The 26,287-nt window shown below is 38.7% G+C and overlaps 1 protein-coding gene across 11 annotated transcripts in view; it reads left to right on the forward strand.

Moving 5' to 3' along the window:
* The window catches only part of CEP192 (centrosomal protein 192), a 121,105-nt gene extending 95,750 nt beyond the window's left edge, over positions 1 to 25,355 (forward strand). For 5 of the 11 annotated variants that reach the window (XM_070513490.1, XM_070513493.1, XM_070513497.1 and 2 more), the window contains 12 exons: positions 1,634 to 1,769; positions 3,239 to 3,417; positions 4,049 to 4,172; positions 5,936 to 6,041; positions 6,770 to 6,977; positions 9,386 to 9,465; positions 10,382 to 10,477; positions 14,005 to 14,124; positions 14,572 to 14,693; positions 17,137 to 17,266; positions 17,749 to 17,807; positions 24,877 to 25,354. In XM_070513490.1, the coding sequence (XP_070369591.1) occupies positions 1,634 to 1,769; positions 3,239 to 3,417; positions 4,049 to 4,172; positions 5,936 to 6,041; positions 6,770 to 6,977; positions 9,386 to 9,465; positions 10,382 to 10,477; positions 14,005 to 14,124; positions 14,572 to 14,693; positions 17,137 to 17,266; positions 17,749 to 17,807; positions 24,877 to 25,015 (1,499 nt within the window). In that variant the 3' untranslated portion in view covers positions 25,016 to 25,354. Of the gene's footprint in view, positions 1 to 1,633; positions 1,770 to 3,238; positions 3,418 to 4,048; positions 4,173 to 5,935; positions 6,042 to 6,769; positions 6,978 to 9,385; positions 9,466 to 10,381; positions 10,478 to 14,004; positions 14,125 to 14,571; positions 14,694 to 17,136; positions 17,267 to 17,748; positions 17,808 to 20,690; positions 21,432 to 24,876 lie in introns of those variants that run through there. The other 6 variants (XM_070513492.1, XM_014837307.3, XM_070513495.1 and 3 more) reach the window with 5 other exon arrangements.
* Positions 25,356 to 26,287: the final 932 nt, after the last annotated feature.

The following is a 26,287-nucleotide window of genomic DNA, read 5'->3' on the forward strand; positions in this document are numbered from 1 at the left end:
ACAGGGACCTACATGGGTAAGGATGTTCCAGGGGAGACAGTGCATATACAAAAATTCGAGAAGTGTGTTATATTAAGAGTCTCATTGATAAACTCAACCAAGAGCTCAGGTGACCTGCTGAGATTACCTATCTAAGACGGGATTGAGTTGAGACTTCAGGTCTGTCTTTGGGACTCCAGATTCCACCTCAAGGAATATGGGATTCCTTGAGATGGTATATTTATCATCCAGGTGGAGGGAGGAAACAATCCCACTTAATTTTGTGTTCATTAGTAGAGTAGATCACCTATGAGAATGTTGCAATTGAACTTTTTACATGATTATTTTGAATAACATTTGTTTGAGCATATTACTATTAGAAGTATTTGTAATCTCACTTTTGCAAAATGTGTAATTAGTGGCAAATATTTTTACAGTTGATTTAAACTTTTGTAGTCTGATGTCTTGGTTACTATAAATTTCAATTTACACTTACTGTGTTCTTTTAAAATTTCCATTTAAGGGGGCCAGCCCCAGGGCCGAATGGTTAAAGTTCCATGTGCTCCACTTGGACAGGCCAGGGTTTGCAGGTTCGGATCCCGGGTGCAGACCTACTCCACTCGTCAGCCATACTGTGGAGACATCCCACATACAAAACAGAGGAAGATTGGCACAGGTGTTAGCTCAGGGCTAATCTTCCTCAAGCAAAGACAAGAGGAAGACTGGCAATGGATGTTAGCTCAGGGCAAATCTTCCTCACACACACACAAATTATCATTAAAAAAAATAATTCTTAATGTCTGATTTATATGTAGAATACAAACATATTCTATAAAATTCCTTGTATATATAAATTCAGATGGATTAATATAAAGATGTTCAACTCAAGCCCTGTTTTATTAATCTACTGTATTTAGTTATATTAATATTGCCTGGTTTCTAGATTTGCTTAAGTTAAATGTCTGTGAGACTACCACTTATAAATTGTGTGCTTTTAACCTCTTTGTGCTTCAGATTATAATACCTTCCTCAAAGAGGAGTTGTGAAAACTAACTAGGTTAATAATACAAAGGGATTAGGACAGTGTGTGGCCCACAGTAAGCTTTATGTAAATGTTTGTTGCCACATGTGTCTTTAAAAACATTCTCTTTTTTTTGTGAGGAAGATTGTCGCTGAGCTAACATCTGTGCCAATCTTCCTCTACTTTATGTGGGATGCTGCCACAGCATGGCTTGAGGAGTGGTGCTAGGTCTGTGCCCGGGATCCGAGCCTGCAAATCCCGGGCCACTGAAGCAAAGCACATGAACTTAACCAATATGCCACCAGGCCGGCCCCAAAACCATTCTTATTTTAATGCTCACAACAATGCCTGAGATAGATTGTCACTCCATGTCGTACTTGAGGAGACAAAAGCTTAGAGAGGTTAAGTTGCTAAAGGTCACAGAGCTCATGATTGGCAAGGTTGTAGTTCAAATCCAAGACTGGAGTCGTTGATGCTGAACTTCCTATAATCAATAGTATTAAAAATCAAAATATCACCTACCCCAACCAAGGAAAATAATATTCTATAGCTATAAATATATAAATTTATCTGTTACTTTGTGATGTGGTTATGTAAAGATTCTTGTATTTCAAACATTATTTTCTATTTCAGTGTATGATCTTCCCCAACGCCCTAACGATGTTCAGCTCTTTTATGGAAACATGCGTAAAATTATACTTTCAGTAATTGGAGAATTCAGAGATTCCATTTCTAACAGAGAATTTCTTCAGCCTTCTTCCAAAGCCAGGTTAGTATCTAAAAGGTAAAACAAACAAAACATCTTTCATCAGATTTCAAGATTATTTGATGTGTAGTAGGGCTGATCTTGTCCTTGTACTTTTTTTTTGTCTCAAAATGTTTATTTCACCTTTATTTTTTAGTTTAAGTTGAAATAATTTCAGATTTACAGAAAACTTAAAAAACAGTACAGAAAACTCCCATCTGCTACCTGCACTGAGATTCCCACTTGTTAACATTTTACTACATTTACCTAATTTTTTCCTGGGCATTCCCTGGTAACAAGGAGAAAATAGGCTGCAGGCCAGCTGCTAACCCTTTTCTTACCAATGACCTTGATGTTTTTGTAGAGTACAGGCCAGTTACTTTGTAAAATATTCCTCAGTTTCAGTTTGCAGATGCAGAACACCGCAGAAGTGATGCCATTTGTTTTCTCAGTGTGCCTTCTCCAGGGGTAAACAATGAGAAGATCTTTAACCAATCTTCTCATCACATGGGCTCTCGCCCTGGGCCCAGTGTTGCCAACTCAACACTGACTGAGAGTTCCTTTCAGGTCCCAGTGCCGCCAACTGAGAGCTCACTAATGGCTCACACCCACCCAGCACACAGTGCCTCCAGCTCATGCCAGCTTGCTTGCTTTTCCCTATACTTTGTGTTAATTTTTTTCTAAGATATTCTGTCAAAGAAAGAATTAAAGATAGTAGTTACATATACTTAAAATTATCTTGAAAACCACTTAAATAGTGAGCAACTGGTTCTTAGGAAGCCAAAAAGCCAAGAATCAACTTTTTAAAAATTGTTTCTGACTTTTGGCTGATGCCTCCGTTATTTCTCTGGGCAGTAGAGGTCTGATTTGAAAAGCCGACCTAAAATAAAGATTTAGCTCCACTGCATGGTAGGAGAATTTGGGTCCTGCACAGTTGAACTTCAGTTAAGTTGTGCTTTTGTGTTTACAAAATTTATTTGAATTACAATTTTTTGTAATCTAAAGCTTATTGGAAAACACTGTTTCAACACTTAATAAAAATCTTCTTAAACTTTATTGGCATTTCTTACCATAGTGTTTTTCCCAGAAGACTTTCTTGTTTTAAAGTTTTTTGGTGTTAGCATTATGAAACCAGTTATTGTACAGTTATAGATACATTGAGTTTCATTGTTTTTTTTATATTCTTAATAATGGGTAATTTTCTAGTAAACCTTTCAAGAGACCTCAGTGGCATGCAGAAATCAAGGCAGGAAAGAAATTAAATCATTTGAGTATTCTAATTACAGATTAGTATAATATTTGACCTATACTGTACTTTTTTTTTTATGCATTACTTTAAGAATACACAGTGTGAGGGATTTTTATTTACTGAACAATACAAACTATATAATACATTTTTAGTTTTAGCTAAATGTGTTTAGATTTATGAAGAATTAATATAAACACGTGACACAGTCTGGCTTTTTATCCCTTTTAATTTCTTCTCTCTGTAGTGAATCTGATAGTTCTGGGAAGCATGGTGGCAATGTTTCTTTGGATGTTTTACCAGTTAAAGGTCCTCAGGGTTCTCCACTTCTTTCACAAGCTGTTCGCCCACCTCAAGATAAATCGTCTTCTGAAGAAATGTGGACTGTCCAACCTGAACAGCTGATTTTGCTGGCCCCTTCTCCTTGTGAGTATGTCAGTGAAAACATGACAGGACTGCAGTCTGGAACCCAGGGTTGTACCTTCTCTGTAGCCTTGGCTCATCTAGAGCGTATCCGTGGACTTTTTGCAAATGTGACCAATGGCTTGCACACATCCTCCTCTCACTTACTAGTGACCTAACTCAGACTCCACTGGAGTATCATCCTGACACAGGGCCGTGGTCCTCAGGCCATGCTCCTAGTTCCCCAAACGGCAGAGCCACCCGTTCGTGGGCCATTCCTCCCACCACATCCTGTTTCCCAAAGAACTCATTTGGCACTTGGTCTCTTTTACCCTTAACAGTGATATAGTTGGTTCAGAGCAGGAACAAATGTGGTACCTATGTGTGTGCCTAAGATATGACCAGGTAGTAACAATTTCCATATTTCCTTTTTTTTCTAACTTTGTTCATTATTGAACTTTGTTCAGTGTCTTTGTAGTTTCCAAGAGTAAACAAATGGTCTGCTTTACCAAGGATTTGAAATTCCTGTAACTGGGCAATTGAGAAAGCAAAATAAATTGGTATACTAGTGTATTTATTTAGGGTTCATTTTTACTATTTATTAACATTTTTTTCACTAACATTAAATGTAAGTAACATTTATCTGATCTAATAGGTGATCTGGCAAAAACTGGACGTTTCCATATTTTAAATAATTCTATTAGGTTACTGAAATTTGAGCTGTACTGGCCGGCACATTGTCTTACGGTAACACCACAACATGGATTTATCGCACCAGAGTAAGTATGGCTTCCATTTCCTCTGGGTGTCATTCAGATGCTAGCATGATGACTCTTTAAGGTTCAAATGATAGGCCATTTTCATTTATTTGGTAGAATTTTGCAGTGTTCTGACTCTGTACAGAGTGCCATGTATTGTTCTGTGGAACCACAGTGAGTTCAAGACTCATGTAGCTTAGCGAGAGTAGAGACCATGTCCACAGTGAATTATGGTATGTAGCCTAAAAGAGTCGAGAGAGACGTGTGAGGTGGGAAAGATTTCCTGGAGCGCAAGACATCAGATGTGTTACTCTGCCTACAAAATTACAAAGCAAGGGATGCAATTCGGCATGTGATGAGGAGCGGTGGTCTCTAAAGCCCAGATGGTTCTGCCCTTCATTACCTTGGGTTTGGCTCACTTATTTGGCTGATTTTGTCTAAAGGACATTTTATAGACAAAGCTTTCTGACTTTTAATATGGCTGAGCCATAACCTAGTTCTCCATTTTCTACAAAGAATATTCTAAGATACAAGGAAGTCATTTGCAGCCACACGTTGATGTAGCTGCTCTCTGTTTGCAGCTTAATCATTGATAGGAGGTAAAGCCACAACTCTCCAGCTTTTCAGGGACTTTATCTGGGTTGGCACAGAACATTCACTTCTGAAAGTTCCTTCATATTTGGGAATAGCAGCTTTGCAGAACAGCAACATAAAATCTATTTACTTTTGCAAAATGATGGAGTATACATTTTAGGAGAGTTTACTTGACTAAGACTGAGCTAAGGTATGGTTAGGGACACTACAGAGAAACATTCCTAGGACCAAAGCAATCAGTTAAACATTTACTAATTAATAGTTGAAAAGATAGGGAACTGATAGGACAGGTTGTTCACAAATAACTTTTTCCATTGCCTCATGTATTTAGCTCTTAGCAATGGAAAATAATCTTGCTCTGCCGTTTTTGTTGTGTGTACTGAAATATCTTTTGTAACGGGTGGTGGGTTTTTTTTTTTCCACTAAGGAAGATTCGCCTTGAACTAACATCTGTTGGCAATTTTCCTCTTTTTCCTTGAGGAAGATTTGTCCTATTTTGTAGTCTTCCTCTATTTTGTATGTGGGTTGCTGCCACAGCATGGCTGTCGACAAGTGGTGTAGGTCCCCGCTTGGGAGCCAATCCCAGGCTGCTGAAGCAGAGTGCACTTGAACTTAACCACTAGGCCACAGAGCAGGCCCCCATGATGATTGCTTTTAAGTTACAAATCTGATTACATCATCCACACTTTAAAAGTCATCTTTGATATCCCATAGCTCTTAGACCAATGAGTGCAGAAAATTTTAGCAGCTGGGTAAAAAAGAAACAATATTCATTCCTTTGCCATCTCCCCCTTTTTCTTCCAGCTTCCTCCCCAGCTATTAGATCTCTTTGTACTGTGACTGTATCATTCTTTATTATCAAGTGGCTCAGATAATTGATAGAATTGGTCTTTTGCTCCAGAAAGTTTTATTTTGAATTGCGTTCTAAATGTATTTCTATGGCATGGTCTGTTTTCACATGAGTTTTCCCTTAGGTTCATGGGGTCGTGCCAGTCAGGTTTTTGTTAGCCACTGAGTTGGGGTTGATGCAAAATCAGATGTATGTGGGAGCTCACCTCTGCTCTGTGCTCTTTCTGAGCAAGAAGGAAATAGTTGGTCATTGACAGAACAGCATTTATAATTCTTCTTGTTATTGCTATTAAAGTATATGATATTCTTGGTTTTCATTATTAAATTTCTTTTTTTTTAAGGAGTAAACTACAAATTCTTGTGAGTCCTAATTCCTCCTTATCCACAAAACAGTCAATGTTCCCATGGAGTGGTTTGATCTATATACACTGTGACAATGGACAGAAGGTACTTTTTAAAGTGTTTTTTTGGGCAACATTTTTCTTATTTTGTAATTTGTCATAAACCCTATTAGCACTTACATTACAGAAATCAAATGAAAGTGTCTGTTCCGTCAGCCCAACTAGATTTATTTAAATAGAGCACTTAGTACAGAGTTTTTCAGTTAGTGATCTGAACGGTTCTCCTGGGTGGGGCAGGAGTGGAGAGTGGGGCATAGAAGCCATTATTAATTTGCTTTGAAAAAAAGAAGGGAGTTGGGGGAGAGGGGATGAAGTCAAAGATTTACTTTGAGATCTGAATAAACTTTAATTTCTAAATTCATCAGTTCCATTTATATGAATGATAATGAATAATAATCATTTGTTCATTCCTTTTCTCTACCATGATTTAAAAATCGGAATTTTTTCTTTAAAAATGATAGCTACTGAGGCCGGCCCCATGGCCAAGTGGTGAAGTTCACATGCTCTGTTTCTGTGGCCCAGGGTTTCACTGGTTCGGATCCTGGGTGCAACCTAGCACTGCTCATCAGGCCACGCTGAGGTGGTGTCCCACATAGCTCCAGTAGAAGAACCTGCAACTAGAACATACAACTATGTACTGGGGGCTTTGGGAAGAAGATGAAGAAAAAAAAAAGATTAGCAACAGATGTTAGCTCAGGTGCCAATCTTTAAAAAAATAAATAAAAATGACAGCTACATTTGTGTCTTATTCCTCCTTTATTTGGCTCATTTCAGAAGATTGTGAAAGTTCAAATTCAAGAAGACTTGACCCAAGAGGAACTTCTCACTCGTTTGGCCTCCAGACCGTTTGGAATCCTTTCCCCAGTGACTGAGCCTTCAGTTAGTCATCTGGTAAAACCAATGACAAAACCACCTTCCACAAAAATTGAGATAAGAAACAAGACTGTTAGTTTTCCTACGACAGAACCTGGTGAAACTTCAGGTATTGCATCACAAGATTATGTAATTAAAATGCCTACTGATATGTTGAGTCTAATGTCCTTTTCTTGTTTAACCATCATTAGTGATAGGTACAAAATTTCCCCCCCTACTTCAGAAGAAAATCAAGTAGTCAGTGGCAATCATTTCACTGATGGGCTGAATTTGAGGGAGCTTAAAAATCATAAGATGTTAAATCTAGGTATTTATCAGCTCTATATATGCCAGGAGTCTAAGAATTTATGTGGTCACGACCATCTCTCCCCAATTCTCACTAGATCTTTGACCAGAACTGCTAATTAGTTAGTAGCTGAAGAAGAGAGAAAGGTGGATAGCACCTGGTCCTGTCACTTACTAATATGACTTTGAGGCTCTAGAGAGGTTAAATAGACTTGCTCAGATTCCCCATTTGTAAAATGACCATTGTAATTAACACCTATCACAGAGGACTTTGAGGAATAGATGAAATGATATATGTAAAGCACTTAGCATAGTGTTTGCCATGTAGCAGACACTCACTATTGCTAAAATTCCTCAAAAGTCCTGAGAATATTGCTTTTTGCTTTCTCCCACCCTCTGTAAGGGCTCAGTCTAAATGACTAGGATTTTAAGTGGGACCTATTAGAAAAGATTTGGGACAATCTGTCACCTGGCCTTCTAGCTCCTTGCCTTTGTCATTGATTCTGTCTTCCACTCAAGCTCAATTTGCTGCTTTCATGGTCCTCTCCTGGACCTTCATCCCCTCACCCCTACTCCCCATCTTTCCAGCTCACTTACTCTAGGAATTACAGCAGTTGTCTGACCTCATTCAGACCTCCAGGCCACTGGCTCTACTACCCTTTCACTCTCCATCACCCCACCTATGTCCCACTTCTCTTATAACCCTCTTTGCATTCTTGTCTGGCAAAATCCCAACCCTTGTTAAACCCAACTGTCTGCCTACTCCATGTCTCCACCGTAACATCAGAACATTGCTGGAGAAAACTACAACTGTGCTGACCTATGCATATCTCAACTCTGAGATACCCCCTCAGTACTAGGCTTTTCTACCAGCCCTCCTTAGTATGTGTCCTTTACCCATCTCCAACAGTTATTTAACAGCTTCTTTCTTCTCCAAGCTTCTACTCCCCTTCCCCTCTCCTATTCTTGCTCTCACTCTTTCCATCTCTTGACTTTGCCTCACACAACATTGAAAATGTAGAAACCGTTACACTAAATGAAAGGCTTCTATTTCCATCACAGGCCATTCTGCTTGGAATCTAGGCCCACCTCTTCCTGCTTTCTCAGGGACTTCCTCTGGCCCCTTCTCCCTCCTGTGTCATCAGTTTCTCCCTCTTTGTTGATGCATTTCCATCAGCACATGGTACACTCTACCATCACTTATTTAAGGAATGCCTTCCTTCGCCCCAGATTTTGCTGCAGCTCCTGCCTTCCTCAACACCCCTTTATAGTGAAGATTGTGCTCCTTGCCTTCACTTCCTCAGGCAGTTTAGCTGATACCACCAAGCATGCCCTGAACCAGTTCCTATCAAGGTCACTGAAAAGATACATTTTACCAAATCCTAGGTCTCTTTTATGTGTCTTTGTTGATTTGACCTCTCAACACTGTTAACCACTCCTTCCAACATTTCCTTCTTGTAGCTCTCCTGGTTTTTCCCTGCCTCATCTCCTCCTCCTCAGGTTTCACTGCTTGACTCCTCCTTCTCTGCCTGCCTGTGTCCGCTTCCTTCTCTCTGTTCTCCTGGGGTGTTCCCCAGATGTGCACACCCAGGCACCTGCTCAGCTTCTGCATGTGCGCATCTCACAAAAATACAACTCTTGTTTTACCCATGAAACCTGCTTCTCCTCCAGCCTTATCCATGTCAGTAAGTGGTACCACTATCTACCCTTTTGGTTAAGCCAGATCCCTGGAAGTTGATTTGTCTGCCCTTGCCCCTCCAGTCCATTAGTAAGTCCTTTGGAGTCTGTCTTCAAACTAGATCCCGTATCTGCCTGCTGCTTTTCCTCCCATTGCTGTGATTCAAGCCTGATGCACGCCACCCTTGCATCATCTCTCAGCTGAGCTGCTGCAGTGACGTCTTACCAGCCTCCTCCTTCCTCTCTCATTCTCTTGCAGTTTTTATCCACAGAAGCCAGTACTTCTTTAAAAATGTAAATCATCTTATTGCTTCCTTGCTTAAGCCCCTCAGTAGCTTTGCATTGCACTTTGATTAAATCCAAAATAAGGTAATCTGTCAAAGTTGATTTTCTTAGAAAATACTGCAGTTCTTATTGGACTCCTCTAGGGATTTAATGTTGTATTTTTTCCCCTGTGACGAGGTAATCACAGTAATTATCACACATTATCACAGTAATCTGTTTATTTGCCTTTCCAAGAGATGGTTTGAGTTGTTACATATGTGTTCCTTTTAGAAAATTATCTGGAACTTGAGAATCATGGTAACACAGACGTGAAGTGGCATCTGTCATCTTTAGCTCCAGCTTATGTCAAGGTTAGTAATAATTGCCTTGAATAAATTCATTTTATTGTTTAAACTTTATGCAGGATGTTTTAAAAACTGAGTTATGAGCTTAGGTTGAGATTATTGGATTTTTATTCCACATCCATTTACTTGATTTTCTCTGTTGGTGGGGCTAATACATGCCCGGTGTTTTTCACAAGGTGGTTTTGAGAGTCAAATTAGAAAATGTATATGAAAATAGGTGCTTGCTCCATTTATCGCCTACAGCCCTGATTTTTATCTGAAATAACGTAATTTTTTAAAATATATAAAAATTTTGTTGTAGAACATTGTGTGTATGTGCGCATGCACACAGTTTTTCTCTCCTGTTTTCCAAATACTGTTGTATATTTTCAGCCAGTGGGAGCTAGTACAGGTGGCAGAATTGAATGTTCTTTGCCAGTGTTAGCCTACTGTGTAGTGCAAGGATCTCCGCCAGTGGGCACTGCCTGAATTGAGTGTGTTGTCATGTATGTTGTTTAGAACACCATGGCTTTCCTGCCATGTATTTTGTGTGATGGTAACAGTTTTGAGCCATAATATTAATAAAATGTGTCCAAAAGATACTGCTGGACCTACTGAAAAGAAATAACTAGTATTGCATAGGATGTTAAAATGTACATTCAGCGAGTTCTTCCGGGTCTTTGAGGGAAAGGCAATCCTTCAACATTACGAATAGCATCCTCAAGATTGCCGTAGCCAGGGAGGAGTGGCTGCTGACATACGGAGGAGAGGCCTTCTGTGAGCCACGTCAAGTGGCGCTACGACACCAGGCAGGCCTTGAGCTTTCCTTGTTCACTGAAAATGAGTTTGTGTCCTCAATAACCAAAAGGTAATGGTGTCACTCCAAATTGATCTGTTGACTTTTATATTTTTTCATATGATTGTTTAAATGATTACTTTGTAGGGAGTCGATGAAAGTGGAGATGTTTTTAGAGCCACCTATACAGCATTCAGATGTTCTCCTATTTCTGGTATACTGGAAAGCCACAGAATCCAAAAGGTGAGTTCTGACTTTTTTTTCACAGCCAGCTGGTAAGAACATGGTGTTGATTGGCCAGGAGTGCCTCATTTGTTCCCACCCAGAGTAGTTTGCTACACCTAGACCAATGCTCCTCACAGCCAGGCTGCCACAGGAGAAGAGGCCTGCATCAGTGCAAGTCAGTTTGCTGCTTCCTGCAGCAGAAAGTCTGGCTTTCTAAACAGCTAAATGAAGCCCCATGCTTAGTGGTATGATTGATTTATGTTCTGATACAAGCACTTCATGCGGCTGCAGCTTGCTAAAGTTAGGACACACTTCAAGTAGTGCTGATCTAGACAATGGTTTTGTCCACCAGTCATAGTCAGAAAAATCTGCCACTACTCAAAAACAACTCAATGTCCACGTTGTAGTCAGCAGTATATCTTCATGGGTACGTGGTGATGGATCCCTTTAGTACCATGACCTCTTAAATTTTAATTCATTTGTAGACCTGACATAGCCCCTTCAGATATCTCTTAGTGACATTAGTTGTTCACTTGGCCTCAGTAATGTACTTTTTCTTTTTTATGCTGATAGCTGAGACTCATTTAAACTATAGCACTCACATGATATTAGGAAGATAACATAAATCTTCATGACTCTGAGTTAAGCATTGGTTTCTTAGATATAACACCAATAAAGCACAAGTGACAAAAGAAAAACTAGATGAATTATCAAAATTAAAAACTTTTGTGTGTCAAAAGATACCATTAAGTCAGTGAAAAGACAACCAGAGTATGCGAGGTGATATTTAGAAATCAAGTATTTGACAAAGGACTTATGTTCAGAATGTGTAAGAATGTGTACAACTCAATAAGATAAAGACGGGCTGGCCCACTGGCCAAGTGGTTAAGTTCATGTACTGTGCTTCGGTGGCCCATGGTTTGCCAGTTTGGATCCTGGGCACAGACCCATGCACCGCTCATTAAGCCGTGCTTTGGTGGCATCCCATATAGAAGAGCTAGACTGACTCATAACTAGGATATACAACTATGTGCTGGGGCTTTGGGGAGAAGAAGAAAAAAAGAAGAGGAAGATCGACAACAGATGTCCGCTCAGGGCCGATCTTCCTCACAAAAAAATAAATAAATAAAGTACGTGACTTAGTAATAGTTTAAAATAAAATAAAGACAAATAAGCAGTTTAAAAAATGAGTAGATGATCTGAATAGACATTTCTCCAAAGAAGATTTACAAGTGGGCAATAAACACATGAAAAGATGCTCAAAGTTACTAGTCATCACCAAAGTTCCAAACAAAACCACAATGAGATATCACTTCACACCCACTAGGATGACTATGATTTAAAAAAAAAACAAGTGTTGATGAGGATGTAGAGAGATTAGAACTCTCATACGCTGCTGGTGGAGAAGGAAAATGGAATAGGTGCTGTGGAAAACTGATAGTTCCTCTATAAATTAATGTCGAATTACCATATAAGTCAGCAACCCCACTTCTGGATATATACCCAAAAACATTGAAAATCAGTATTCAAATGAAAACTTGGACACAAATGTTCTTAGCAGCCTTATTCAAAATAGCCAAAAAGGATGGAAATAACCCAAATGTCCATCAGCTGATGGATGGATAAACAAAATGTGGTATATCCATACCATGAAATGTTTGGCAATAAAGAATGAATTACTGATAACATGCTACCAACTTGGATGAATCTTGAGAAGACTATGCTGAAACAAGCCAGACACAAAAGGCAGCATGTTGTATGATTCAGTTTATGTGAAATGTCCAGAACAGATAAATCTATAGAGACAGAAAGTAGATTAGTGATTGCTGGGGCTGGGAGTGAGGATGGAGAGTGGGGAATGACTGCTAATGGTATGGGGTTTCTTTGGGGATTATTGAAAATATTTTAAAATTAGATTGTGGTGATGGTTTCACAGTTCTGGAGATATACTGAAAACCACTGACTACACCTGAAATGGGTGAATTGTATGTATGTGAGTTATATCTCAGTAAAACTGTAAAAAAGGAGAAGAGTGAGGATGCAGGACTAGATTGGCTCCCAGGAATTTCTCTTCTTCACACAGTGGAAATATAAGCTCCCTGAGATCTTTGATTTTTGTTGTGTTCATGACTGTATATGCTGACCAAATTAATTGCTGGCCACATTGTCAAATCTTATTTATCAAAGGAACTCTAGGTCTGGTTATTTAATTTGTTGTGGGGGGAGGCAGGGGGAAGTAAAGCACATCATTTTGGGACCATTTAGGGAAGTATTACCAAATAGCACAATTACTGATGTATATAATAGTGATCTACAAGGGGAAAAAAAGTGTTAATTATAACCTATTTCTTACAGTAAGAGATGTACACAGTAATTTTTTGAAACACTGGTCAGTTTGATTTGGGATTAAATGAGCTAATCAGTGTTAAGGTTCCCATGATGTGCCTAGTGTATAACATGCACTAAGTGTTTCTCTCCTCGTTGTTTATTTTTTGGTGATAGAAGCAGGTGTAAGTGGCATCTGTAGAATATGTGGTACCGTAGTCCCCAGTGGTTCCACATAATTTGTATGTTTTCACTATTTAGGACATGGTTGTTTTCATTCTTTTCTTCCTTAATCTTCTCAGCGTCCCTATCATCTTTTCCAGTGTCATTCCCTAATCTCGATGACCTCATCCCTGTCAGTATCCTGCCTCTGCCTTCACTCTCAGGCTTGCTGGCTGCATTGTTTCTTCTGTTCTGTATCCACAGAGATTAGGTCACTTAAGTGTTCTAATGTTAAGTCCAGACTCCAAGATACTGATTAACTGTTAACCTAACTAACCTAGCTCGTAGTCAGTATTTTTAACATTAAATTCTTTGACAAAGAAAGCTCTGAATACTGGTAAACTTGATAAAATACTATTTTTAAATTTTACCACTTTCTCATTATTGAGCTTTTTACAGGTTGTACGCATACAGTTCATATATATACCTTTGAGCTGTATGGTCAAGATAACTAGTTCTGACCAACGTTCTGAAGTGAATCGTAAGAAAAACTGCTATTCTGTAGCCTAGCAGCCCTTGTCTTTTCTGCCTCCTGTTACACCCCGACTCCTTCCTTCACTTTTCTGTGTGTGCTTTCGGTCTCTCCAGTTAGTGGCGTGGGCTAGGCCTTAGTGCTCTCCCACTTGGCCAGCAGAGGGTTCCAAAAATATTGCAGTGAAAGACTGCGTTGTGTTTTTGCCGTTGGACCCTCCTCGTTTAGGTCTTCTACTTGACAGTTCTAGAACTTTTTGATATATATTTTTTTTTAGTTTGAAAAATTTATATTTTAAAGACTATGTTACATAAACCCTTAAAGAAAAATGTATTTTGGATCTGGTCTAATAAAAGCCCACTAAAAATAGAATTGTTCAAATTCTTTTTCAATTAGTGGCAAAACTAGCCAATGCAAAAACATTTTTTCCTTTAAATTTTCATACCGACACTTTGAATTGGTGATCTAGCTACATGTGTGTAAGTTTCAGTGTCTAAATCTCTCTTCTGGATGTGTTGTTTTGTAGGTCTCCATCACGTTTTTGCCCAGAGATAAAGGGGATTATGCCCAATTTTGGGATGTTGAGTGTCACCCCCTTAAAGAGCCTCACATGAAACACACCTTGAGATTTCAACTCTCTGGACAAGTGAGTATTACACTGAATTTAAGTAAATTATTAGAAGTAAATAAGTTAAAGTTTCACTTAAAACACTAAGTGAAACTGACATGAAAAACTGGTTTGAAAATGCAGACTATTTTCCTGGTATTCTTGTTTTACTAATTCTGTTGTATAGCCCTATAATCCTAATTTTCTCATTTGTTTTTATTGATTGGCATGTTGAAGGTCTGGGTTTGGCTCTATGAAACCTCTGTTTGACTTGATTAGGTAAGGTTGTGTGTGTGTGTGTGTGTGTGTGTGTGTGTGTGTGTGTGTGTAAAAGAAAGCATAGAGTTTGTAATTTTAGGGAACTTAAAAATCTTTTCTCCTCTTAAAAAGTTATGAGGGAAATAGTACAATTCAAATAGGTAAATATCCATATATTTTCCGAGAGTATTTATTTCTCCCCCACCACCCTGTGATTTTTTTATACAGAGTGTCAAAGCAGAAAATGAACCAGAAAATCCATGCATTTCCACAAATACCCTCATTAAAATAGATAATTTAGTTAAGCCCCAAAGACAAGCTGCATCAGAGGCTTCTGCTCTCGTACCTGGGTATGTTGTTTCTGTCATTCTTATGAATTTTTTTCCAGTACTTTATTGAGATGTAACTGCATTCGGTAAAATGCTCAATGATTTTACCTGTAAGTTTGCATGCGTTACTACCACTCCAGTCAAGATGGAGAGTGTCTCTCTCCCCAGAAAGTCCTTATGTGTCCCTTTGCAGTCAACCCCTACCCTTACCCCAAGATTTGTTCTATTCTATCTATTGCTGTAGGTTGGTTTTGCTGAATTTCTTATACATATGCAGTCTTTGTGTCTAGCTTCTTAATGTTTTTTGGGATTCATTTGTGTTGTTGAGTATATCAGTAGTTTGTTACTTTGTATTGTTTGGTATTCCATCATATGAACATATCATAATTTGTTCATTTCCTTATTGACATTTGGTTGGCTTCTAATTTGGAGCCATTATGGATGAAGGTGCTATGAACATTATTGTGTGTGTATTTTTGTAGACATACCTTTTCATTTCTTTTGGATAAAAATACCTAAGAGTGGAATTGCTGGGTCATATGGTAAGCATGAGTTTAACTTTGGAGTAAACCACCAAATAGTTTTCTCAAAACTATTCCCAAAAGTAGTATATGAAAATAGATTCTTAAAAACTTTAAAAAAATGTATATTTTATACCAGCAGCTTACATAGCTTTATTGATAATATTTAAGTATTTTACCTAATGAAAATATTTCTTCTAATCCTTAATTAACTAATGTTTAGGTCTGACTTAGTTCTGGAGGAAGTTGCTTGTAAGAAAAATGGATATGTTCAATACCTGTTGAACTTAATATAAATGTGGTCATTTATTTTCTAATGGGAGTGAATAATGCATTTTGTAAGAAATTAGAATCCTTTAAAGAGTATATTCTTACCACACCCTCTATGTCTTTGCTCGTCTCCTCATCCCATGCTTACTGAATGCTCACTGTGCCAGGTAGCGGAGATAAGACAGGAAGCAAAGCTGCCCTGCTCTTTGCCTCCTTGGACTTCACCTTCTAGAGGAGGAGTCACATTACAAATAATCATACTAACAGGGTTGGAAAGGACTGGAAGGAAATAAATGGGAAACATGACAGAAGGAGCTTGATCTGTGATATCTGGGAACCTTCTTGAAATGGGACCTTTAAGTTGAGTAGGATGAGTGGAAATGACCTAGGTGAACAGGGTAGGAAAAGTTCCCAGCTGTGTAAAAGACTAAGGTGATGAGGATTGTTGGCTCTTGAGAAACCAAAAGCAGCCCACAGGCCTACAGCACAGAGTAGAAGGGAGCATAGTGTGAGGTGAGGCTAGAGAGGGAGGTGGGCAGAGTGCAGACCACTCAGGGCCTTGAATGTCAGATGAAGGATTTGAGTGTTTATCTGGGAAGCTATTGGAAGCCATTGAGTGACATAATCAGATTCAAGTATTTATATGGACTGATTAGAAGGAGGCAAGAGTAGATAGGGTAAAACAAGTCAGAGGCTATTTTTAAGAAGTCCAGGACTAAGATGAAGTCAAGGAAGATGATGAGAAATGGGCAGATTTGAGAAGTATGTAGGAAAGAAATTTGAAGAACTCATAGTAGATTGGATAAAGGGGTGTGAGAGAGAAAGGGGGTCAAAGTTGGCTCCCAGGTACCATTCCCCAAGATGGAAAATACAAGTAGAGGATCAGGTTTGAGGAGAAAGATCAAGTTTAGTCTGTATTTGTAGAGACAAAGATATCTTTGACATAGCCAAAGGGAGAAAATTGTGTGATGACGGGATATATAGGTATGTTGTCCAGAGGCTCAGTCTGAGCTGAGAATACAAACCTGGAAGTCACATAGGTGTGAGGTCACTGGATCAGCTGAGATGAGATTGCCTAAGGAGAGTGTAGTGTGAGCTGTTAGGGATGTCCAGGGCCAAGCCTTTGAGACACAGCATTAGAGGTGAGGGAGTGGAGAGGAGCCTGCACAGACTAATGAGTGGCCAGAGAAATGAAAGTCAGCAGCACGGAATCTGGAAGCCAAGGCAAGAGGAAGTGGTCACTACCATTAAATGCTGCCTAGAGGCCAAAGCTTGTCCCGTACTCTCAGAGTAGTGTGTATCCCTGTGAAAATGAAGATCATCCAGTGGACTGTACTGTGAGTAGTCTGGGTGAAATAAACTCAGGTGGAAGGACCACCTTTCTACAAACAGGGTTTGAGATGCCTGGCAAGCCAGACTTCAGTGAGAAAGAGGGGGTGGAGGTGCCGCTGCTCTCCTGTCTTACAGAGCAGCTACCCTAGGACCTTTATGTGAGTATTTCCGCTGTCAGCATTATCTTTATATAGATTAGTTAAATTGCCATTACAAAACTGTTTTTTAACTGAGTTGTGAGAGAAAACAGAAATTAAAGCAATACTTCATAATTTAACATATAAATAGTTTAAATTACTATGGATCTTTAAAATAATTAACTTTTAAACCTATTTCCAAAGCAGGCAGCTTGACTTGACCCACCGTGGAGTTTATGCCCCAGAAGATGTGTATCAGTTTCTGCCAACTAGAGTTGGAGAATCAAGGATGTTAAAAGTCAATTTGCGAAATAATTCTTTTATTACACACTCAGTAAGTTGGCAGTACTACTGTGGGTTTTGGAAAAGTCAGCGTATTCAACTGTTTGGTAAACATTTTCCTGATAGTTAGAAGCTTGTTTTATAGGTTATATTCAAGTTGTAATAATGAGTTAATTTTTAAAATGCCTTAATATGTATTTGAAAATAAACTCATGGGAAGTTCATGACCCTTTATCTGAAGATTGAAAATATTTAGCATTTGTTTTCATATTTTCATTTTTTAGCTTTTTCTCTTTTTCTTCTGAACCATTACACCTACATATTTCTGGATGACATTTACTCTAGTCAAAACTAGAGTAAATTCATATTAAAATTTCCTTAAATGTATTTTCATTAGCATTTATTGTCTTACCTAATTTTGTGACTACACTTAAATTTATAAAATGTTATCCTTAATTAAAGAAATGTATGTTTTAAGTGTGCTCAATTATCTGACTTGCATAACTTCATGAAGTGTTTCATATTAAATTCCAGCTGAAGTTTTTAAGTCCCAGAGAGCCTTTCTACGTCAAACATTCAAAGTATTCTTTGAGGTGAGTTTATCCTAAATCAAAATGTTCTCATCCTAGTTCAGGACTTTGTTTTCAAGGACACCGAAATTCCTCTTGGGAGTTAGGACTTGCACGGTCTCCCGCTGTTACAGCCCCTCATCTTCATTGCCAACCCCACAGAACATTGAGCACCTGCATCTTCATAAGCAGGACAGAGAGAAGGAGCCTGCAGGAAAGCAGTGCCTGGCTGCCCCCAGGTGTGCTTCACCATCTAGAAACCCCAACTTCGAGCGATGTTGTGGACTTAGCATATGATTCCTGTTACCTAGCAGTAGAACCTTAATTATCTTGTGATGAACTTTAGAACAGTTCCTGCTTTGAATGTTATTTTCACTATGCTAAGAATCAGGGATTTAAATTTTCACTGATTAGGACAAAAACCTTCCCAGACTAATTGGGAAAACTTTTACTAATGTATTTTCCAGTTGTCATTCTTCAAATAACCTATATTGTTCTTAAATCAGGGCCTCATTTTCTTGTCATCCTTGCTAATTTTCTTTTTCCCTATGATGTATATTTAGGTTGAAATCTCAAACTGAGTTGTCATTGTTACTTAGAATTTTAACAGTAGGGTTCTTTTGAGCTTAATACTGAAGAATAATTTTATCTTCATCTTTGAATCTTTAATCAAACCATTTAATTAGTATAAGATCTTTCATTTTAGCATTAGGAGACTATTCCAAAAACATGTTATATTCTATGAAAACTTGGACCACTCTGCAAACATTCTCGGACTGTCTTACTGAATTATTAAGACCAGCAGTGCTGTGCTCTAGAAACTTACACATATCTCTAGATCGTGAAAAGATGACTTGTGGGAGGCCTGTTCCTGCCACCTCTGACCTTTTCTTTTCACTCTTTCACCACCCCTTCCCCATCCAATATACTGTACAACGTGTTATTTATGTACTCGAGAGTTAAGCACTTCCTTTGCCTTCTGGGAGACTTACCTGAAGGCAAACTGTGCAGATTGAACAATGAATATATCTAGAAAGTTGTCATAGACTTAATTTCTCTAAGCCTCAATTTCCTAATTCGTAAAATGGAGATGATAACGCTCCTGACAGCATGGAATTGTTAGGAGGAACTCATCAGAGACGTGTGGGTATTAGTGCCTGGTCATAGGAAGCACTCAGCAGACGATGGTATCCTCAGCATTGTTAATAAAGCCCTCCCTCCGTTTAGTTGGCCTTGCCCGCAGGGTCCATCCAGAGATTTTGATAGAACATCGTATCCGTGCTTTCCCACTGAGCCCTTCAACAACTACACAGAAGAGAAAGACCTAAGTTTAAAAAACTACTAAGTCCACGTTTTCCGAGTTCTCTGCTCTGAGATCTTGTCTCCCAGCAGTCTGTGATCCCTCCAGTTAAAGGTTTGCCCTGATGGCTTAAGACTAGCAATGTTGTACTGCATGTTATTAGAGGTTGGTACTCCTAAATACAGAGTGGCATAACTGCAGAAGCAATTAGTTTATTTAAAAATAGATCATTTAAATTCCCAGTGATGGTAACTCCTTAGGAACTGAGTACAAATAGATACTGAATAAATGGTCTATCCTGAACGCTGTTATTATCTGAATTCAGACTTCGTCATAACTGCATTATTAATTCTGCTTCCTGTTTCTTCTCTGCCTGGTTCATATCCTGATCTTAACCAGCTTTTTGGAGGAGTATATCTCTAAATGCAAGGTGGTTCAGGTGGAATACTTATGTGTAAACTAGCGTACACATGTCACAACTTCTGGAAGAGCTTCAGATTTTTGTTTGAAGTTCTTCTTATCTAAAAAAATAAAAATAAAAAAATAATTCTAAGAAATTTTACAGACCTTTATTTTTAAATTCCCTTTAACAGCCTAGTACCATGCTTTTTTTTTTTTGAGGAAGAGTAGCCCAGAGCTAACATCTGCTGTCAATCCTCCTTTTTTTCCTGAGGAAGACTGGCCCTGAGCTAACATCTGTGCCCATCTTCCTTTACTTTATATGTGGGATGCCAGCCACAGCATGGCTTGACACGTGATGGGTAGGTGCACACCCAGGATCCAAACCAGCGAAACCCAGGCTGCCAAAGCGGAACGTCTAAACTTAACCGCTGCACCACTGGGCTGGCCCCATTACCAATTTTTTAAAACAGTGTTTGCATTCAGCTTATCTGTAGTTGTGGTAAAGACTCATTATTTAAAATAGCTTGTTAAATTGTTTAGCTTTATGTCACTTTTCCCCATTTTATAGCTAGAGGATGATGCAGTTAAGACTTCCTGGAATTAAACATTCATTTTCCAACTTTCATTACTGAAGGCATTGTGGTTTCAAATTCTCTTTTGATGTTATGTTCTTTGCTTAATTTGCTTTCACAGATTTTTTAAAAAATTCTATTTCAGCTGAAATTTGTAAGCCAAATCCTCTACCTCCTTGACTCTTGCAGAAAAAGAACCTAAACGTATTCCATTGCAATAGCATTGCACGTGGCAGAGTGTATTCCTAATAGGGATATAGGAACAAGACCAATTGAATGAAGGAGATAGAAGGGGAACTTTGGGGTGGCAGTCCTTCTGTGGTATAGTATAATTGTCATTGAGATATTATAAATTCATAGAATACGGACATTACCTAAATTGAGATATAATTTTGGCAATTAAATTGTCAAATTATTTTCATATTAGCCATCTTTATTTTTCTTTATCTGATTTTTGTAGCAAGCTAGTAGCGTTATTTCTTGTTTGTGAACCTTCCTGGATTTAGTAGTTATCTTAATAACAGCTGCAACGGCTGCTGCACTTCTTCCTCCTCCCCCTCCTCCTTTTCATGTGTATCTCGACTTCAATATTATAAACATGATGCTTAAAACTTTTTTTTCTTTTTTTTTGAGGAAGATCAGCCCTGAGCTAACATCTGCTGCCAATCTTCCTCTTTTTGCTGAGGAAGACTGGCCCTGAGCTAACATCTGTGCCCATCTTCCTCTACTTTATATGTGGGACACCTGCCACGGCATGGCTTGCCAAGCAGTGCCATGTCCGCACCCGGAATCTGAACCAGCAAACCCCAGGCCGTCAAAGCGGAACGTGTGGACTAACTGCTGCGCCACTGGGCCAGCCCCACTTAAAACATTTTTAATAAGAAATTCAATCTTTGTAAATGAAATGGCATTTTGCTTAGCTTTAACTTGTTTTCTAAAAACCAGTTTCAAAATATAAAATGTATTCATTGCTAGCCATTTAAAAGTAGACATTTTTATAGAGTTGAGCATGTTGACTTGCCATTGCAAGGCTAGAAAATTTTAAGCTGTCATAAATTAGAGCACTGCTTTTCTGTGCAGCTTAGGTCATATTAATGGCATCTAAAACAATTTATAAATATGGGAATGTATTTTTAAATTAAGCAAAATTTAGACAGTTTACATAAGCTACCATCACAGGATACAATTTTGTTTGCTTTATACTCTTTGAACATGTTATTACTTTAAAATATTTTTAAATTTTTATACTTTGAAGATAATTTTATACCTTACTTGTGACAGATACTTAAGTTATTCTGATCATGATGAGTTTCTGGAAAGTGTTCATCCATATTAACTATCATTATGGAACTCAGGATAAATGCATGATGTTACAAATTCCAGCATCAACTTTTTTTTTCTTTTGACGAGGAAGATTGGCCCTGATGAAGAAGACTGTTGCAAAGCCCCAGTACATAGTTGTGTATCCTAGTTATAGGTCATTCTAGTTCCTCTCTGTGGGACGCCACCACAGCATGACTCGATAAGCAATGTGTAGGTCTGTGCCCAGGATCCCAGACCCGTAAACCCCAGGCCACTGAAGCGGAGTGTGCAAACTTAACCACTCAGCTGTGGGGCTGACCCCCTCCAGCTTCAACTTTAATAGCAGCAACTCAGTATAAACCTTGTGAAATATGAATAAGAAAGTCATGTTTATAAAGGGAGTAACTCTGTGATCTCTTTAACCAAATGAGTAAATCCTAGGTCAGAGAAAATTCTTCTCTCATGGCACATCCATAGGCTTAAATTTTATGTAAAGGAAGGCAGAGAGGTGGTTTCTTTATACATAAGAATCACTGGGGACCAGCCCCGTGGCTGAGTGGTTATTTTTGCACGCTCTGCTTTGGTGGCCCGGGATTCACCAGTGTGCGGACCTACACACTACTCATCAGGCCATGCTGTGGCAGCATCCCACATAGAAGAACTAGGATGATCTTCAACAAGGATATACAACCATGTACTGGGGCTTTGGGGAGAAAAAAAGGAAGAGGAAGATTGGCAACAGATGGTAGGTCAGGGCCAATCTTCCTCACCAAAAAGCATGCTTAAAAAAAAATGACTTTTTTCAACTGTGGAAAAGAAGCAGAACTTTGCTACAGTATCTCACTTGAAATTTTTTACCACAAAACTGCAATAGTAGCACTCGTTCTCATTATAAGCGTTGAGTGCTTTTGTATCTGTCTGAAGTGTGAGACACTTTGACTTTGGACAAGGGATCATGAAATCTAATTGCTGGTTGAGAGCAACAGTTAGCTTGCTTTGGCAAGTGAAACAAGATCTGTTTTGAGAATCATGAGAAGCTATTCCCAGCCTTTCATTAATCCCATTTTCATTCATTAGATCGCTTTCTGCTCTGTGACACCATTAACTATGCCCTTCCAGAGTAACAACGTGACTTTAGTCATCTGTAGGGTACATGAGGTAATAATTGCCTTACAAATATGCCCCTTTTCCAAGGCTGTTGTGAAGCCTGATGGGGCTGCTCTCAGTGAGTTCTCACGCTCACGCATAAAGCAGCACGTGGCCTTTGGGGTGTCGACTGACAGCGACATAAATAGGCAGGAGAGCTTCCTCCAGAACTTGCATGAGTTCTGCCTCGTGCAGGGATGGGTGAGTGTGACTTATGTTGGGGATGTTAACCCCCTTAACGTGACCGATTATACAGGAGGTAATAGGGAAAAGGAAACATTAAGGGTTTTTTGTAAAGGTTCCTTTTTGGATTCTGGGTATTCATCTCTTTCTCATATCTTTTTTAAAAGAATTTGTTCATGTTCCCGCTTATCCCTGAAGAGCATCCTCCTGTTCACCTATTGTTTTCTTTAAAGTCTAACATGCCTCCCCTCCTCCATGCCTGCGTTTCCATGCAGCAGCATGCTGCAGGTCCTGGCAAGCTGCAGCTGCTCAGCTGACACACCGTCCTGTGTCATTTGAGAGGGAAGGACAGTGCTCACAGAAGTCACAGCCAAGGAACAACACTGTCGTTACTTCTCACCCACGCACAGGAGCCAAGCAATTTCTTGATTTCTTTGATAATGATGGTACCTTGGCTGTGCTAACGTACTAGCTTTTTCTTACACAAAGTATTGCTTTTAAATTAAAAAAGAAAAGAAAGAAAAAGTGTGGCTTAAATAATTGTAGGTTCTGATAAGCCCTTTAAATGTAGACCGGGGCCTGTAGCGAACGAGGTGGTTGAGAATGCACGTCCACAGCTGCCTCTCTGCTCTCTTCACAAACTGTGCTCTCATATGCATTTGCCGTAAGATGGGCCATTAGCTAGGAAAGATTCAGAACGAGACCTCTCCACTAGGTTCAGCATACTTTACTACTACCTTTTCCGTTTTGTGTGTGTGTGTGTGTGTGTGTGTGTGGAGAGAGAGAGATTAAAGCAGTTTTTAATAATAATAATACAAGCTACTATTTTAAATATGTCCATCTTATTGATAGTATTCTATAGCTATATTAAAGTTCATAGTTCTTTCTAAATTGTGTTATAGTTTACTCAAAGTATCTGTATATCTAAAGTGGATGATACATGTTCATCACAATACATTTTTTTAAATACTTCCTCAATTGAATATAGAACAGTTCTATATTCCATGTTGAAATTTGCTAATATTGGGATCTTCCAGGGATTTACCTTGGGATATTTTATTACTTTTAGTAATTAATAAATTATAAGGTCTCTTAAGTTGGCAAATTGTACTATTATTCTGTATATTGAAATGCTAACATGAAAGAGAAAATTGTGATTTGTCAATGCCATGGAACAGGTACTTTTTTTAAAGGCACATTAGCTTTGACATGGAAAAATAAGGTAAAATGCATTTGGGGAAAGTAACCCAGTCTTTAAATATATGTGTATATGTATATATTCTGCGTTATCAATTATATCCAGGAAAAGGGCTTTGAAATACTTTCTAAATTTCTAACCCACTGTGCTATTGTGAACGCAAAACCTAATACTGTCCTGGGTTTTATCAGGAATATTTTGGAAATAAAAGTGTCTATCAGTTCTGATTGCTGAACTTTAAAACATGTAGCTCTGAGATGAGACTAAGGGATGAAGTACCTCCTCTCGAGGAAAGTCTAAAAGCTATCAACTAAGACTGAAAGTCAATGACGTCCATAGGCAGTGATAAAGTATATGTGGTCTCATTCACTGCAGGAGGAAAGGTATATTTTTGAAGCTCTCTGGACCTGGTTTTATAGACAAAAACAAACCTCCCAACATACTACTTTTAAACATAGAGCACTCATTACCTACTGTATAATCTGAAAATACATTTTCAAGAAGATTTTTGATAAAAGTTTCGTATGAATTTTGGAGCAAAAACCGTTACAGCCCCGTTACTGATAGGCACGGGGCAGGTCGGTTGAATGTTCTTCCCAGCTGAGTGTGCTGCCACGGTCGGAAGGTCGGGGTGTGGAGGAGGCCCCCTGACTCTGAGGTCGACGGCCACCTGCTGTTGCAGACAGCCTGCGAAGCTCCAGACACAACAGACCAGACCTCTTATTTCCCTTTTCCTCTTTTTATTGGATAGCCAGTAATCTATGTGCTGTACTGTTGAATCAGAGTTTAGATTCTTCTCTACTTTGTGCCAGTTTCTTATTTAATTATAGCATCAGAGAAATGAGAGCTAAATTTAAGCTGTATGTAACTTGACTAGATTCTTTCATCAAAAACCTACTGGAGCTTTCTGCCAGGCATTGTGCTAACTATGGCAGGTGATTCACACGTTGCTGTGGCATCAGGCTGCTGATGTTTCCTTTCTCTTTACAGAGCCCAGCATTACATCAACATGCCCGTGCAGTTCAGACCAAAGTCGGTGGGCAGATTTGAAGCTTTGCTCGTTATTCAGACAGACGAGGGCAAGAGTGTCGCTATTCGACTAATTGGTGAAGCTCTTGAAAAAAATTAACTGGAATACATTTTTTGTAAAGTAAATTCCATAAGTTATATTTTGGTAACTTCATTTTTCTACACTACAATTATGCTTTTGTATATATTTTGTATGATAAGTTGGTGTGTATAACTAGATTCTTTGATCTGAGATGCTAATACTGAAGACCTGACTAAAATATCATGTATCTAGCCTACAGTATTGTTCTTAACTTTTACAGAGGAGAGTTCTATTTTTGCATTGATTATACTATTCTAAATAAACATGGCATATATTTTAATATGGTATATCTAGAAATAAACTTAATTTCCACTGAACTTGCCTTTTTTAGGTGATGTCATAAAGAAATCAGAATATTACTTTATCCTGCTAATTATTTCCAAGCTCCTGGGTCTGTTCTGTGATTTTTCTCCTCCATTATATAGTTTCCTTTCCCCTAAGAAATTCCTTCTCTGTTGCTTCTGTCTTGTAGCTAATTGCTCAGGATAGAAAGGAAGCTTACTTTCAAAGAAATTATTTTTCTCCAGAGTAGGGAAAATCTTCGTATTCTGTGTGAGTATAATGGAGAGGTTGATATATCTTAAGATAGCATTTATTGTAATTAAAGCTAGATGGAACAATTGCTCCGGAATCCAGGAGGGGCTCTCTGCAAGCAGGTGCTAGTGAGACACAGGGTGAGACGGGAGGGTGGTGAGTCACTAAGGGGACAGAAGAGCTCTCCTGATGTGACATCTTGAGCTGTGGTAAGATGTGAAGTGAGAAGAGAAGGTGACCCAGTTACCTGGCCTTACCCAGGAGGAGCATGATTCTTAATTGCTTCTCAAGCGTTGCTAGTAAGTCTCTTGGTAAAGTATCTTGAGCCACAGCCAACAGCCTTCTCCTTTGGAGCAACAAAATCCTAGGTTGTAGCTTGGACATGATGACAGTCGGATGTTATGGATGGAGCAGGAAGACCTCAGAGTGTTTGAAAAGCTGCCTAGATGACTTAAACCCAGTAGCAGTTTTGAACCAATGATTGTGAGTTTGAAATAGAAAAACAAATTCGTTCTTTCCTCTTCACCTCACTTTCTCTTGATTAGAAATTCTTTCTTAGAAATCAAATTTGTGAAAACATTTTTCATAAGTTAAACAGTTGCTGCTTTTAGTGACATTACCCGACTCCAATCCTAGATTTTGTACATCAAATATGAGATGACTTCAGGCTCTAAAGTGTATTTATTTATTTATTTTATTTTTAAAAATTATTTTATTGAGGTCATATTGGTTTATAACATTGTGTAATTTCAGGTA

This window comes from Equus asinus, chromosome 7 (genome assembly GCF_041296235.1).
Source record: "Equus asinus isolate D_3611 breed Donkey chromosome 7, EquAss-T2T_v2, whole genome shotgun sequence".
In the NCBI taxonomy this organism is placed as follows: Eukaryota; Metazoa; Chordata; class Mammalia; order Perissodactyla; family Equidae; genus Equus; species Equus asinus.